Source organism: Atta cephalotes (genome assembly GCF_000143395.1).
Source record: "Atta cephalotes unplaced genomic scaffold scaffold00016, whole genome shotgun sequence".
Lineage (NCBI taxonomy): Eukaryota > Metazoa > Arthropoda > Insecta > Hymenoptera > Formicidae > Atta > Atta cephalotes.
In genome coordinates this window covers 4,953,623-4,969,437 of record NW_012130080.1, presented here as the reverse complement: position 1 = coordinate 4,969,437, position 15,815 = coordinate 4,953,623, and the positions used below count along the sequence as shown (strand labels likewise).

At 26.8% G+C, this 15,815-nt stretch overlaps 2 protein-coding genes across 2 annotated transcripts; both read left to right on the top strand.

Moving 5' to 3' along the window:
* Positions 1–1,625: 1,625 nt before the first annotated feature.
* LOC105618448 (retinol dehydrogenase 11-like) lies at positions 1,626–7,420 on the top strand. Its single transcript, XM_012199987.1, has 5 exons — positions 1,626–1,653; positions 1,875–1,956; positions 2,131–2,432; positions 3,151–3,299; positions 7,373–7,420. Exons 1-5 carry the CDS (start codon positions 1,626–1,628, stop codon positions 7,418–7,420), a joined length of 609 nt encoding a protein of 202 aa, XP_012055377.1.
* Positions 7,421–7,516: 96 nt separating this feature from the next.
* On the top strand, positions 7,517–15,615 carry LOC105618447 (peroxisomal hydratase-dehydrogenase-epimerase-like). Its single transcript, XM_012199986.1, has 13 exons — positions 7,517–7,616; positions 8,202–8,283; positions 8,447–8,754; positions 8,855–8,974; positions 9,139–9,358; positions 9,465–9,605; positions 10,945–10,963; positions 12,316–12,451; positions 13,025–13,106; positions 13,242–13,546; positions 13,648–13,767; positions 14,385–14,601; positions 15,468–15,615. The coding sequence occupies exons 1-13, from the start codon at positions 7,517–7,519 to the stop codon at positions 15,613–15,615; spliced, it is 1,998 nt and encodes a 665-aa protein (XP_012055376.1).
* Positions 15,616–15,815: the final 200 nt, after the last annotated feature.

Genomic DNA, 15,815 nt, shown 5'->3' with positions numbered 1-15,815 from the left:
CATAACATTTTATAGTGTTCTTTATTTACGATGTTATCATGTTGATTATATTTATTGGAAAGCACTCACTATATCGAATTCAGGAAGTGCTATAGTCGATTTTGATCTTTATTGAATACTTACATCATGTTCATGTTCTTATATATTACTTTAGGCCTGCATATCCCCTTTCGACTCGTAATATAATTTTCATGTATACATGTACATATGATTATATAATTACTGTGAGTACAAATCTCAACACTTGATGTTTTGCTGCACTATTGGAAAAAAATGTGTCGAATTTAACAACCGCATATCGCAAACGATTCACTCAAATTTGGATTAATTCAACACAAGATAATATAAATATGTAACACAAATATTATGTACGACAATAAATATAAAAAAAGATATTATCGACGTTAAACAATCCGTGATAGCATTTTTTCAGAAAATTGATATTTATGATATGTTAAATTAATACGTATTTTATTTATTTGTCTTAGAATTTATGTTCTTACATTATTTTTACGTTATTTGTGCATTTACTCATAAACTGTGTTATTTTGATATTAATTGAAAAAATGTTGAACATCAATTTCACACAAAATCTTTAAATAACATAATCATTATGTTAAATTAAAACTCGAATATGTTAAAAAATTTGACACAAACTCTTAACACAGAATATGAACAGACTGTTTTTAACACAAATACACAATTGTTTTATTGTGTAGCGAGTAGAATAGAAAGCAAAAAGTATAAGTACTTATCACACGTTGCAACGAACAGTCACGACTCTCGCAGTGCGAATTATAACCAACCAGTATTACAGTAATTGGTTCGACTTCAAGAATTGTCTCGAACAATTTGGAGCTGTTTTGCGAATGTAAAATCAAATTTTTCTCATTACATTAATTATTGCTCGCTTTCTTCTAACATTATCGATTATATATATTGTATAAAGTAAATATTTATGTATATAAATATCTATTTTGGTACTACTAAAGTAGATATTATATATTTTTTATCTCCACGAGTGTCTTTTTTTTTGTACAATTTGTTATGACTAAGTTACGTAGATTTGAAGTTATCATCATCTAACATTAATTACTCAAAGTCAGAGAAGATGATGTGGAATAATAAAAACAACTTACAGTTCTCCTCTATTATTTCATTTTTTATATATCTCTTTGTAATAAAAATATAATCTTTTAACGAAAAGAAAAAATTTCTGACGTAATTTTTAACGATAACAAAACGATTTAGCACAAGTGATAAAAAGTGACTATAGCACAGTTAAATTAAAAAACGGAATTTTTTTACAAATATCTAATCATTTTTTTAAAATTACGTAATGTTGTATTGACATTGCTTATATAAATGTTAATATAATAATATTTTATATTTTGAAATATAAAATCAGAATTTTATCATTTCTTTCACACTCACAACTTTATAAATATTATGTTATTTGAAAAGTTTGTAGAGAGATTTTTAAAAGATGATATTGCAACTCACTTAAAACATATCGCACTCTACATCAAATTATGTCTTGGATATTCTGAAAAATAATGTTTAAACGTACATGTTATAATAACTTTGCGCAAATTCGTTCAGTATTATTTCGTAAGATTTTGGAAATGACTAAAAATCAAATGCATTTTTACGGTATCTAAAATTATACATATTTACAAAATAGCAAATGCTATTTTCAATTTACAAGAAAGATTTGTGTAAAATTTTTTTTATTTTGTTAAAAATACATAATACAGCCTTAAATATTAATAAATCATGTTTTTTCTATCATTAAAGTCCCTACAAACTTTTCGAATAATCTAATAAAATATGATTTTTTTAACAGTACTCGTATAGATAATATGTATATTTAGATGCTAGAGTAATTCTGGCTTGTAGAAATATGGAAATGGCAAATCAAGTAGTTGAAGATATAAAAAAAAATTCACCTTCGAGGTAAATAGATAAATTTGTGACAAGAGAAGAAGTAAGAATCAATTAAGTTAATTATCATTTGCTTGATTTTCTCTTTTTTTTTCTTCATTAAACTTATCCTATATTTATCTTAATTAAATTTTTGTACGTTAAAAAAAATGACGATGTAGTTCGTAATTTTATGGTTGTTTTTAGATTCAAAAAAATATATAAAAATAACGTAGATGAACTTGCGGTTTATTCTCTGGATCTATGTAGCTTGAAGAGCATAAGAGATTGCACAAAAAATTTGCTGACGAACCAAGCAGCTATTCACATACTTATAAATAATGCGGGTAGAGCTGCTTATCCGTCATACGAGAAAACAGAGGACAGAAATGAAATGACACTACAAGTCAACCATCTTGGTCATTTTCTTTTGACACTACTGTTGCCAAAAATGCAGAAGTCATCTCCCAACTGCAGAATAGTTAATGTCTCGTCACTTGCATATTTTTGTATATAAAATATACCAAAAAAATTATATTCTTAAGAATACAATTTTTTTATATCCCACGTATAGTATGTTTTCTTCTAAAATAAGCGCAAAAATCTTAATTTAAGAGGGAAATCATCTAAATTATCATATTCTTAATATAAGAACGTACAGACTGTCTATTTTAACGATTATCTCAAATATCTTTTGAACAATACATTTTAGAGAAAAATGTTTCACAGACAAAGATTGCATGGTTTTAAGGGAGAATCGTTATCAAAATCTACGTGAAGTGCACGTAGATTTACGATGATCACTTTTGCAAATTAAAAATATATTATTAATTTAAGAAAAAACATTTTTGTATCTGTTAAGAGACAATATTAAGTACAACTTTCAAGAATACAATTTTTTCGGTACAATATTGTAATAACTTTAAAACTGAACTAAACCGATTTTTGTTTACTAGTTCTTATTTAAAACTAGGAAATTTTTTTTGACAACATTCATTATTAAAAACTTTTAATAATGAAGAACGAGTTTATAGCTTCAGTGTATGTAAAGAATTCTGAAACATTAAGATCAAGTATAATTCGTGATAACTTGAGGTTATATATCTTATACAATTTTTCTTCTTATATAGATATCTTTTAAGAAACATTATCAACATTTTTAAATTGTGTGCCAATATTAGAAAAGTCATTTCATTTTTATTATTACACACAAATTTTTTATTGTAGGGACTAATATAGATTTCGATAATATTAATTTGGAGAGATCTTATGGGCCGTTTAAAAGTTATGCACAATCCAAATTGACAAACATTTTGTTTACCAAGGAACTCGCTCGTAAATTAAAACACAAACATCGCATTATTTATACGAATTGCGTTGAATCACATAATTACATAATATTTGACAATCATTAATTATTTATTAATGATTTGTTACATAATAAAGGAAAAATATACATCGAAAATAAATTCTTACATAAAGATTTCGATTTTTAGAAATAGAAATACTCCATATCGAATGGCAAACAATCATCAATACTCGAAAAAATTGGAATGTATCTTGTCGTCTTTTACATCTGGATCCAGAAAAAGATTTTCCTACAATTTTGGAAACCGTTTCATGTCAAATGCATTGAAAATGTCCTTTATTCTCAAGAGAATCGTTGAGAAAATTTATAATAAATAGTGTTCATATTTATTTAATCTTTAATTCATAAAATGTTTAATACAAAAAATAAAAAATATATTTATATCAAATAAATGTATATCTAATAAATATTTTATGGTTTAAATAGATTAAAAATTCAAATAGATTAAAAATAGATATTAATATAATAGATACTAAGAATTTCACAATATATAATTACCTAAATTAAAGGTAATCAAGAAATTCATGAATGAATTTCATTGACTCTGTCAATGAAAAATAGGCCTAAGACATGTTTTTTTTTTAGTTTTTATTCGTATGCATGCGTGCGTGCGTGCGTGTGTGCGCGCGCGCGCGCGCGCGCGTGTGTGTAGGTGTGTACGTGTGTGTGTGTGTGTGTGTGTGTGTGTGTGTCATCTTTGTTTTAAATCAAAAAATATTTAAACATTTTAAAATTAAGAAATTTTTGTTTAAAATATTGTATGAGGAAATGTGTTATGTCCGGCATGTTTCATCATTAAAAAAATACAATATCGTTAATATTATATATTATTATTAATATGCGGTTATTTTTTACAAGAGAAATCATTTTCTGATATCTAAACATACTTTATTATATGCATCATGTAACAAAATTTTTTACAGCATTGCATACTTGAACTTTTTATATACATTCATTTTGATAGTTCAAAATTTTTTCAGGTTTATATCTAGCTATAAATTTTTAAATACTTAATAATATGTATTACAAGATACAGCAAAATTGTTTTTCTATAAATCAAAACATAAAACTACGAACCAAAAGATATTTAATAAATTTCTATAAACATAAATCATAATTTTGAAATAATTTTTAAAACAGTTTCGATCTCAGTCGGATCATTCTCAATGTTAAGAAACATAACTAAAAAATTCAACGGTATATATAATAAGAATCACAGTATAATATTCGCTTTTGTATCTGTATTTGTCGTTCCTTGCAATTAGTGAAGGCAGTATCCAAGTAAATCCATAGTTATTCTTTGTAATTAATGAAGGCGACATCAGTAGAAAATCAGCCAAAATTTATCGATACGTAAGTTTGAGGAAATCAGGAAAACGTTTTTACATTTTTTATCTTAACTTTTATCTTAATAGTGATGAGTCACAAGTAGGATTGAGAAGGACTGTTTATAATTTATCGATTATGTCAAAACATTATTACAAAAATTCCTCGATTTGGTGCTAACATCATTAATAATCAAGAAATCTTATAACAAAGGAATCCAAATATAAATTTGGATTGGATGGAATATAAATTTGTTGTTGTCTAAATAAGATCAGTGATAGCTTGTATATCATTGATGTAACAATATTTCATGAGAAAAACACTATATTCTTTATTACTTTGCTAATTTTGTAATAATTAATGGTTGAATCGGCTACTCAGTAAACAAAAAACGTTTTTAAACATTTCAATAAAGTTGTTGCTGATAAAATGTTGCTGATAAAATTTTCAAAACGTTTCTTGTTTATTAGGATATGTGCTACTAATTCAGCAATCATTAGAATTAAATAATATTTCATCAACCATTGCTGTTATGCGTCCAACTATCAGACCCGACACAGATATATGCAACATACACAATACGAGTGACGTATCATGTTTTTTTTAACGATCAGATAGGAAAGTTCGGTGCCTATGATATCACATTCCCGCGGCTTCCAATCGCTTATTGCGTGATAAAGACTCCGTGTCCTTTGTGAATCGTCGTCGAAGGATTGGCAATTCTAATGATCTCACGAGTGATCGTCGAGGAATATAAATTTCGGACATTATTGGAAAATAAATCCGAGAATGGTGGGAAATCACGATATTCACGCACTCTTCTCGTGACTATAAAAAAAAACCGAGCGAATGTCTGATGGTACCTCGATCCGTTCGCTTCCATCAATGTTATCAGTAGCTACGTTTCTGTGCCTAGTGTAGTTTTAACAGTTACAACAGTTAAACAGTGTTATAATAAATCTTGTATTTTCTTAAAAACGCAAATACAGTAAAAGTCTAAGCTCTTGTGCTGACGTATAGATACCTTGTATTCGATAATTGCTAAAATTGCACAATTGTAGAGAACTTTTCGACTTTGTTTTTTTATCACGAATAGCTACATTCGTAACGGAAACGTTTAAAAAACATTCAATATATATATTTTTTTTTAGAGCAATTTATTTCAATATCAATGCTATTAAACTGAGGACATAAGTCTTTATTTCGCAATTTTCAATGTGACAGTCTCAATTATTTTCTAATGGTTATGCAACTACACTTGCATTACATTTGCTCTGAGCTAAAACGTAAATAAAATATTCATACAATAAAATATTTAGTGAATTAAATTGATCCAATATATATATATATATATTCTCAATGATTGAATCTAATGATTTAGATTATAAAATTATTAGAATTCATTACAAGAATGAATGTAGTTATGTAAATGAATTAGTTATAATATCAATGAATCAGTTATTATATCAATGAATTAAGTAACAGACATTAAGTCAGACATTAATTGATCATTCATTAGCTCAACAATGACCAAAATTTTGATTAATATTAATAATAACGGAAGTTTGACAATCTTGACCTTAACATATGTCTCCACAACAAGTCTTAGCCGTCGCTCGTTATTTGTTAAGAAATTATTAACAAAAGAAATTCAACTATATAACACGAAAATTACCTGCTTTAAAATATGTTTAATAATTGTGCACTGCAAGGAATGCCTTGACGACCGCGATTTTGACATGTGTCGTCAAGATCATGATTTTGATAGACTTTCAACAGGTTTTAGGTGACTTTCACTTTCGACTCTCCCCTCTGTAAAGGGGCGCACGACTCTTATCTTCGACTCTCACTTCCCCCCCCCCCCCCTCCCATCCTTTTATACTTTTAACAAGCGTATTGAATGTTTTTTTGAAATAATAAGCGAATTGTATTCGTTAGAATCATTAGATAATTCTACATAGATATTCAGTGTTCATTTATCATTATTGTTATTTATTGATATTTTTCAATATTATATTTAGAAATAAAACGTTATTTTTTTAAACGTTATTTTTTTATTAATAACTTTTTAACGAAGGAGCTAAAATCTGTTAAAAGTTACTCAGGATCAACATATGTCATAACATATGTCAAGGTTAAGGTTATCGGAGCTGCTTTCGTTGTTATTAATATTTATCAAAATTTTTTTCAGTGTGATTCCAAAAGCATTGGAATAATTGGAATAAATCTCGAGTTAACAGAACCAAAAAAATAAATTGTACAAAAAGATAAAAATGTATAAGATTGAGCTATTACAAAAATTTTGTTTATCTTTTAATTGCTTATTATCTTTTCTGCAATGTAATATCAGGGTGCTAATATAATTAAAAATGTATCCACTGTACTACAATTGTAAATTCGGCAAAAGAAGCCAACGGAATAGTAATTCTTTTAATTATTGCAACCTTCACATTTTTCCCCACCTTCACTGTATACTCTCCTACTCTCTTTATTTTTAAACTAGCCTTTATTATTCTTTCAAATCTATAAATATACGAAAACTCAAGCGCGTGATTATTCGATAAGTAAAAAGCAAATATCACAGTATCGAATAGAGCATAGTGAGTGAAAGTGAGAATTCTAATATCTCTAAATCTGGGTACCTATCATGGAACATGTCGAAATGAATTCCGGAATTATTCCATTTTCTCCAGAATACACAAAAGAGGGATCTAGGGAATATAATTGAATAATTCCTATTTCAACTTGTTTCAGGTGAATAGTCAATCCAGTGATATTGATATCAATGATATCAGTGATTAATTCACTGATTCAGATTTAGAGAGTAGACAATTATATATATCGTGAAGAGAAGAGAATCATAAAATGTTACGGTTCTCTAAATACTTGTTCAATCAAATGTGTACGAGCAAAGCACGCCTTGATGGTAAAACTATTATAATAACAGGAGCAGGTAGAGGTCTTGGGAAAGAAACTGCCAGAGATTTATACGCAAGAGGTAGTTTTATTAAAATATTTACAATAAAATTTAAGTTATTCTGAATTTGAAATTCATTATATAAAAAAAATAAAATATGTGTGTTATTGATTGAGCAACACAAAGTCTAAAATTGATAAGACGTCTTTAAGTTGTCTGTTAAACGGAAAAAAAAACATCTAACACGATTTCAGACACTTTTTGTTGTCTGGGAATCTGAGTCCAAAATATTATTATAAGATTATTCGTGTTGTATTTAGTATTTTTACTATCAGAATCTTTGCTTTCTCAATAAATATATTATTTCATTTTAAGTATAATTTTGGACATTTCAAGCAATATGATCTATATATTACGTAAGAAATGTCGTAAGCAATATGATCTATATATTATGTAAGAAAGTGTAAGAAATGTATTATGTAAGAAATGAAATATGTCATATAAAAATAGTTCATAAAAAAGATACTACATTCATTTCTTTACTAGAATATTAGATTTTTTCGGTTCTCTTTATCTTATTTAAAACTTCATAAAGATTCTTTTACAACTTCATAAATAAAGTATATACTCTTAAACACACACACTTTAAATAACGTATGCACTTAGGCGCTAGAGTAATTCTGGCTTGTAGAAGTATGGAAAGGGCAAATAAAGCAGTTGAAGACATAAAAAATAATCCACCTTCAAGGTAAATGAATAAATAACATAATAAGTAACATAATAAGAATAAATTAAATTATGTACTATTTGCTTTGTTTCTTATTCTCTCTATAAAATTATATTTATTTTCATTAAATTTTTACATGTTGAAAATGATGATATAAATTTTAAATTTATGACTATATTTTTAGAATCAATAAAGATAAATATAAAAATAACGCAGGAGAACTTGCGATTTATTCTCTGGATCTATGTAGCTTAAAGAGCGTAAAGGATTGCGCAAAAAATTTGCTGACGAACGAAGCAGCTATTCATATGCTTATAAATAATGCCGGTATAGGATCATCATTTTCTCTAGAGAAGACAGAGGACGGGAATGAAATGACACTGCAAGTCAACCATCTCAGCCATTTTCTTTTGACACTTCTGCTATTGCCAAAAATGCAATTGTCTTCTCCCAATTGCAAAATAATCAATGTCTCGTCAAATGCACATATGTGTACGTAAAACGATTATAGTTTAAAAATGAAAAACGAATGTTTTTTTGTTTAAAATATTTGCATTTAAAATATAATTGTAAGAAAAATGTTTTATTATAGTTGCTGACATAGATTTCGATGATATTAACCTGGAGAGATCTTATACACCATTTAAAAGTTATGCACAAAGCAAACTAGCAAACATCCTGTTCACAAAGGAATTAACTAATCGATTGAGAAGTAAAAATATTATTAATTACAATAAGTCATATTTAATATTAATTAATATTTAATAATTGATAATTATTAATGGTTTTTATTATACAATAATGAAAATTGTGCAAAGGTATGGTTATAAAAAATTTATACAAAGTATAAAAAATTATCCAAGTTTTGATTTTCAGAGGCAAATATTCACGGAATAAACACATACTGTTTACATCCTGGTGTTATACAAACCGAAATATGGGATCATGTCAGAAACACAATGTTTCCGGGTGCAAACTTTGTTTTTACTGTATTTGGGCCATTTCTTTATAAAAAGAATATTGAACAAGGAGTGCAAACGACAATATATTGTTCGGTAGATGAAAAGACAGTTAATGATACCGGTCTTTATTATTCGTAAGAATTCACTATACATAAATTATTTTTACAAAATTATTCTTATACAGAATATAATATGTATTCAATTCCACATTAACTTTCTTTCATTAATGTTTATATATAGAAATTGCAATGTAGCTGCTTCATCTCGAAATGCAAACAATCGTCAATACGCTATAAAATTGTGGAATACATCCTGTCAACTTTTACATCTGGAACCAGAAGAAGATTTTACCAGATTTTTGGAAACCGTTTCACGTCAAATGCTTTAGAAATTTCTTTTTTATTTTTAAGAGATTTATATAGGAATTTTTAATATACTTATATATAATTTTATTTTAATTTTTAATAAATGAAATAAATAAAAAAAGATACTATAAAAACAAAAATTATTCCAATAACTGTATAAGTATATCATCATTTCAATTCATGTATCTTAAACTCTTGCTTTAAAATAAAAAATTGTGAAAAATGTTTTTAAAAATATCGATATGGATTCAACATCATGCGATATCTATATAATTCTTATCATGTTGGTGTTAATATTAACATTATAGTGAGAATTATATAGACATGATGTTAAATTCATACCGATATTTTTTAAAGTGCAAATATTATTAATGAATAAACAGTATTTAATTTTATGAAGAAAAAAGTTATTCATTTTTTTATTATCTCTTACTAACATATAAAAAAGTTTTGTTTTATTGTATAATACTAGTTATGTTTTATTGTATAATACTAGTTATAGTGTATTTTCAATAAGCGACACAAGTGACACGATGTGACACAATGGATCATTACGTCCTTGATGTTTGCCAATGTCAAAGATGACATGATCACTGTGTCACATTGTGTCACTTGTTGGAAGGCATACATAGACGCTGATGTTCAGTATTACACAAAAAACAGCTGAACTGTAAGGACTAAAACTATTAAAAATTATTTATTTTCATTTTTACATTAAAAATAAAAATGATAGGAACAATCTCTAAAAGCCAATCTATCAATCTTGATTCATCCGCAAATGAATGAAATGGGGAGAAAACGAGTCAGTGTGATAATGATGATATAATAACAAGATCATTTTCCTAGCACTTGCGCATCGGTGGAGCTGTTGAACCAACGATGCGCGTCATGTATGTTGGATACAAAAGTTTTGTTTTGATGGGATCAGCATTTAGAAAATTAAGGAAATCGACAAGAGGTAAGTATAAATTTAATTAACATATATATGATGGATCCTAATATAGCAAAAAGAGTTTTTAAAAAACAAATGTTGATAGTCTATGTAATATTTCTCCAAAGTTAAATATTTTATTTTATATTGATATAATATTAAAAAGTTATTATTATTTTCTCCAATTTTAGCTTAATCGTAGCGTAAAATTTATATTATTTTTATTAAATACATATGTGATATATTAAATTCATGAGGATGAGTACTTGACATGCGTGCTTGTACGTACATGATATGTATTCGTGTATATGTTGTGTAACATATATATGTAACAATATATTTAGCATACGTATCTTATTTTTTTCAATTTTTAAAAACATTCAGGAAATGTTTTAAAGTCGATTACTAATATACCTTACTTTAGATACTTATACATTACTGAGGTATGCACTGTGCATGCGTTAGAAAAGCGGCCCATATCATCACTGTACAGTAGTCACTGCAAAGTTTCAGTTATATATTCGCGAGCTTCAATTCGTTTGAGATTGACAATTTCTAACAATTCTTGAAATCGAGTCTTCGTTTCCAATATACATTTTTTGCAGCAAAAAGCAAAGATTTTTAGTGAGTTTATTTAATTTTAGAATTGCTCGTGATTCGCGTTGTGAAAATCAACATTTTTTAATAGCATCTTTTACGGCAAAGATCTTTAATAATACTGAAAGATTAATAGCGTTTTCCACTGAGAGAACCAGTGCAACGTTAGTGCGTAATGAGTGCAACTTTATTGTTCTATTGTAAAAACCAGTTCAAAATATTTTTTCAGTTTAATATTCCATTGCAAAAAACTTGCACTGAGTTCAACTTTTTCTTCACCACTTTTGAAGCCAATGCAAATTGAAATTAAGGCCCAGTAAGCAAGAAACATTTTGGAACATTCCAACAACGTTGCAGCAACATTGTAACAATGTTGTTGAAACATTCAATAATGTTTCTTGTTTACTGAGGATGTTTATGCTAAGGTATTACATAAACTGTAGAAAGGCTTAAACGGTCTAGCTGAATCTTAAATGCTTGTATAATTCTTGTGTGAATTTATATACTACATATGTAGTCCCCAGAAACGCGCGCCGAAATGATTTTTCGGTCTTGAAAACTCTACTAAACTATCGCAGGAATATCACGAGTTAAATCGACTAGCAATTCAACAAATTTTTGATGCTGCGCTAGTGTAGTTTTTATTGAAATCTAGCACGACGCTGGTACCGTATCAATTTTTTCAATGGAAAACGCTATAAGTTTTATCCTGTGCGAACTCTTATATATTATACTATTAGATTAGTATTTTTTACATATATATGAACTTATGTAAAATTAATAGTGCATCTGAAATGTATAGTGCATTCGATTTATGCGTGGTCGATACAACAGGTTCTGAAGGAATGTATATTTGCGCTCGTGTTAGAATATATAATTACTACTTTTTAAGTCTGTTTTATCATGAAAATCGAGGCTATTTATTGTAGTACGCAATATTCATCGTTCCTTTCACTTTCCCTCACTTTTCTTCACTCCCTACTTTAGAGTGTAATCGTATAATATACTCATGTTCTCAAATGGAAATGGAAAATTTTCAAGCAGCATTTCTAATAGACAGTCCATAAGAATATGAATACACGAACGTATGGCTAGTCAATGAACGTCAATAAAATCGATAAATTCAGTGAAATTGATAGTGAATGAATTCCAGTAAAAATAATCAATAGTATATTAATTAATAGTATATTAATAGTAGATCAAAAAGGATTATAAAATGTGGTTTCTCAATAAAACATGTACAAGCAAAACACGTCTTGATGGCAAAACTGTTGTGATAACCGGAGCGAGTGGTGGTATCGGCAAAGAGACTGCTAGAGATTTATACGCGAGAGGTAATTTTACTAAAATGATAATTTAAGTTATATTTAAACTTTGAAATTTAAATAGATATTTTATATAAATGAAATATAAATTTGTTATTGATTAAAACATATAATAATAATTGTGCCTTTAAGTATAATATAAATATGATTTGATTAATGACAAGCGAAAATATCGAATATCATCATTAATATTTCAAGTAATATCTCAAATAATGTCTCAAGATGCTAATACGGATTTGTGGTTCTTATTGTTTTGTAATATTTTAAGATCATAGTTAAAATGATTTTAAATATAAGAACGCACTATGAATACTGATAAAAGATTTCTTTGGATCGTTCAGTTACATCTTCAACTGTTAATGATGATGAAATGAAATTTTAGGCAAATGATAATATAATAAAGTCACTCACAGAATGATAAAGGATCATCGAAAAAAAATGGCAATTATTGAATAAAAATACATTTAAATTTATCAATAATTAATATTTTATTTTATTCTTCAACTCTCTATAAACTTTTCGAACAATCTAATAAAATGTATTTTCAAATACATTTGTATAAATAATGTGTTGTTCATTTAGGTGCTAGAGTAATTCTGGCTTGTAGAAATATGGAAAAGGCAAATAAAGCAGTTGAAGATATAAAAAATAATCCACTTTCGAGGTATTAATTTAACAAGAATTAAGTTCATTATTATATCCTTTAATTTTCTTTTTTTCTCTTTATGAAATATATATTTTAATTAAAGTTTTGTTGAAAAAATGACGATGTGGTTTTTAATTTTATGATTATTTTTAGATTCGAGAAAAGTAAATATAAAAATAACGCTGGTGAGCTTGCGATTTACTTTCTGGATCTATGTAGTTTAAAAAACGTAAGAGATTGCGCTAAAAATTTGCTAACAAACGAAGCAGCTATTCACATACTTATAAATAATGCCGGTGTGGCTACATATCCAAATAAGAAAACGGAGGATGGGAATCAGACGACATTACAAGTCAACCACCTTGGTCATTTTCTTTTGACACTTCTATTATTGCCAAAAATGCAGAAGTCTTCTCCCAATTGCAGAATAATCAATGTCTCATCAATTGCACATATGTGTATGTAAAATGATTATTGTAGTTTAAAAATGAAAAACAAATATTTATTATATTTAGGATTCTCATTTAAAGTACAATTGTAACAAAAAATCTTATTATAGTTGCTGATATAGACTTCGATGATATTAATTTGGAGAGATCTTACGGGCCGATCAGAAGTTATGCACAATCCAAATTAGCGAACATTTTGTTTACCAAGGAACTCGCTCGTCGATTGAAAAGTATATCAAAAAAGGAAACATTTCTTCCACAAAATAGAAATTATGTTTATTTTATCTATTTTCCCGATAAAAAAATTTTTTATGCACGAATATGCATAAATATAAATATACATAAACACGCATAAATATTTATAAACATGCATAATTATACATGAAATATGTCCATATATATATATATATTAATACATCCTTTTTTTCTTTCGTAAAATTATTTTTTAGTGAAATATAGAAATAATAATAGTAATGTGAAAACATAAAAAATAATTAAAGGGATAATTTTTGTATTGTTTGTTTTAAAAAAAAGCAAATTTGAAGAAAATATAAAAAATTATTTATTTATTTAAAAATTAATTATTTATTTTGTATAATTATATATAAAATTATATATAAATTATATATAAAATTATATATAAAATTATATATAAAATTGCATAATTATATATGAGTAATTTTTTTTACACTTGTATATTTATACATATTTATACAAATTTTTTATCAAGGATCTTCAACTTTCTCTTTTATCTATATTTAAAAACTATTAGTAAATGTTAATGATTTATGTAATGAAAAAATATGCAAAAAAGATAGATTTTTACACAAGATTTTTCTGTTTGTAGCAGCTAACATCCACGGAATAAACGTATATTCTTTACATCCTGGTCTTATACCAACTGACATATCACGGTATAGTAGTAATACAATATTTCCAGGTGCAACTCTTTGTTACACTTTATTTGCGCAATTGTTTTATAAAAATGCTGAACAAGGAGCGCAAACAACAATATATTGTTGCATAGATGAAGAGGTAGCCAATGAGACTGGACTTTATTACTCGTAAGAATCTATCATACTAAAATAAATCATTTTGTAGTTTTAAGAATAAATCAAATATAAGTAAATTGTCTATATGAAGTTCCGCGATTGTTAATATAATATTTAATTAATATATTTACAAAGTGATAAAATATAATTCACAAATATTTAATTGAAATGAAATGAAAGAAGATGAATCAAAGAACGCTTTTAGATTTTCAACATTTTTTAGCACAAATAAGTACTTAGTTTATTGAGAAAAAAAATTGTTATGGCAACTATTGTATGAAGTAACTTTAAAATTTAAATATTTGCAACTAATTTTAAAAAGTAAAAAGAACTAAAGTAGTACCGAATACTATAAAAATATAGTATAGTACTATAAAAATATAGTATTCAATATTACTTTAGTTCTTATTACTTCGTAAAATTAGTTGCAAATACTTAAATTATTAGAGTTGTTAATTTAGTAGTTAAAAATTTAAACAAATCTTACAGCATCTGAAAATACAAATACAACTTAAAATCTTTCAAATGAGTTTTCATTCGTAATAGTACGATTTATTTTCATCAAGTTATGACTGTTTGAATGTTAACCTTCTATATAATTACGCCGTTCAACAAAAAATAACTTTTTTTCTTTTCGAAGTGTCACATCTCGAAAATTTTTTTGCGATGAATACATCATCAGAATTTGCGTAGTACATCAAGATTTTTAATAAACAAAAACCATCTCAATTTACTAAAAATCCTGATATATTACGCAAATTCATACGACGGCACCATTCAACGCGAAAAATCTTTAAGATATTTCGAAAAAAAACTTTTTGATGTACAATGTATATACAATTTATATTCAATTTCGTATTATCTTTTTTTATATTTAGAAATTGCGGTGTTACCACCCCATATCGAAAAGCAAACAAACATCAATATCCCGAAAAATTGTGGAATGTATCCTGTCGACTTTTGCATCTGGAACCTGAAGAAGATTTTACCACATTTTTGGAAACTGTTTCACGTCAAATGCTTTAAAAATATTTTTATTCGTGAACGAATTTGGATTAAAATCTGTTTTATTCTAATTTTTAGCAGATTAAGGGCCGATGTTTTTTCGGATAAAATATATGATAATTTATGTAATGGAAAGGGAAAAGGAGTTAAAAAAAGGGAGAAAATAAAAGAGAGAGAAAGCGAATAAGTTATTTACATAAATTATATGTATAATGATCTTA

Bases quoted from the DNA above. Each gene is read 5' to 3' on its own strand.
- LOC105618448 (XM_012199987.1), top strand. From the start codon at position 1,626: ATGACTAAAAATCAAATGCATTTTTACG. The intron at 1,654-1,874 runs GTATCTAAAATT...ATGTATATTTAG, and splicing joins AAATCAAATGCATTTTTACG to ATGCTAGAGTAATTCTGGCT. The intron at 1,957-2,130 runs GTAAATAGATAA...GGTTGTTTTTAG, and splicing joins AAAAAAAATTCACCTTCGAG to ATTCAAAAAAATATATAAAA.
- LOC105618447 (XM_012199986.1), top strand. From the start codon at position 7,517: ATGTGTACGAGCAAAGCACGCCTTGATGGTAAAACTATTATAATAACA. The intron at 8,284-8,446 runs GTAAATGAATAA...CTATATTTTTAG, and splicing joins AAAAATAATCCACCTTCAAG to AATCAATAAAGATAAATATA. The intron at 13,107-13,241 runs GTATTAATTTAA...GATTATTTTTAG, and splicing joins AAAAATAATCCACTTTCGAG to ATTCGAGAAAAGTAAATATA.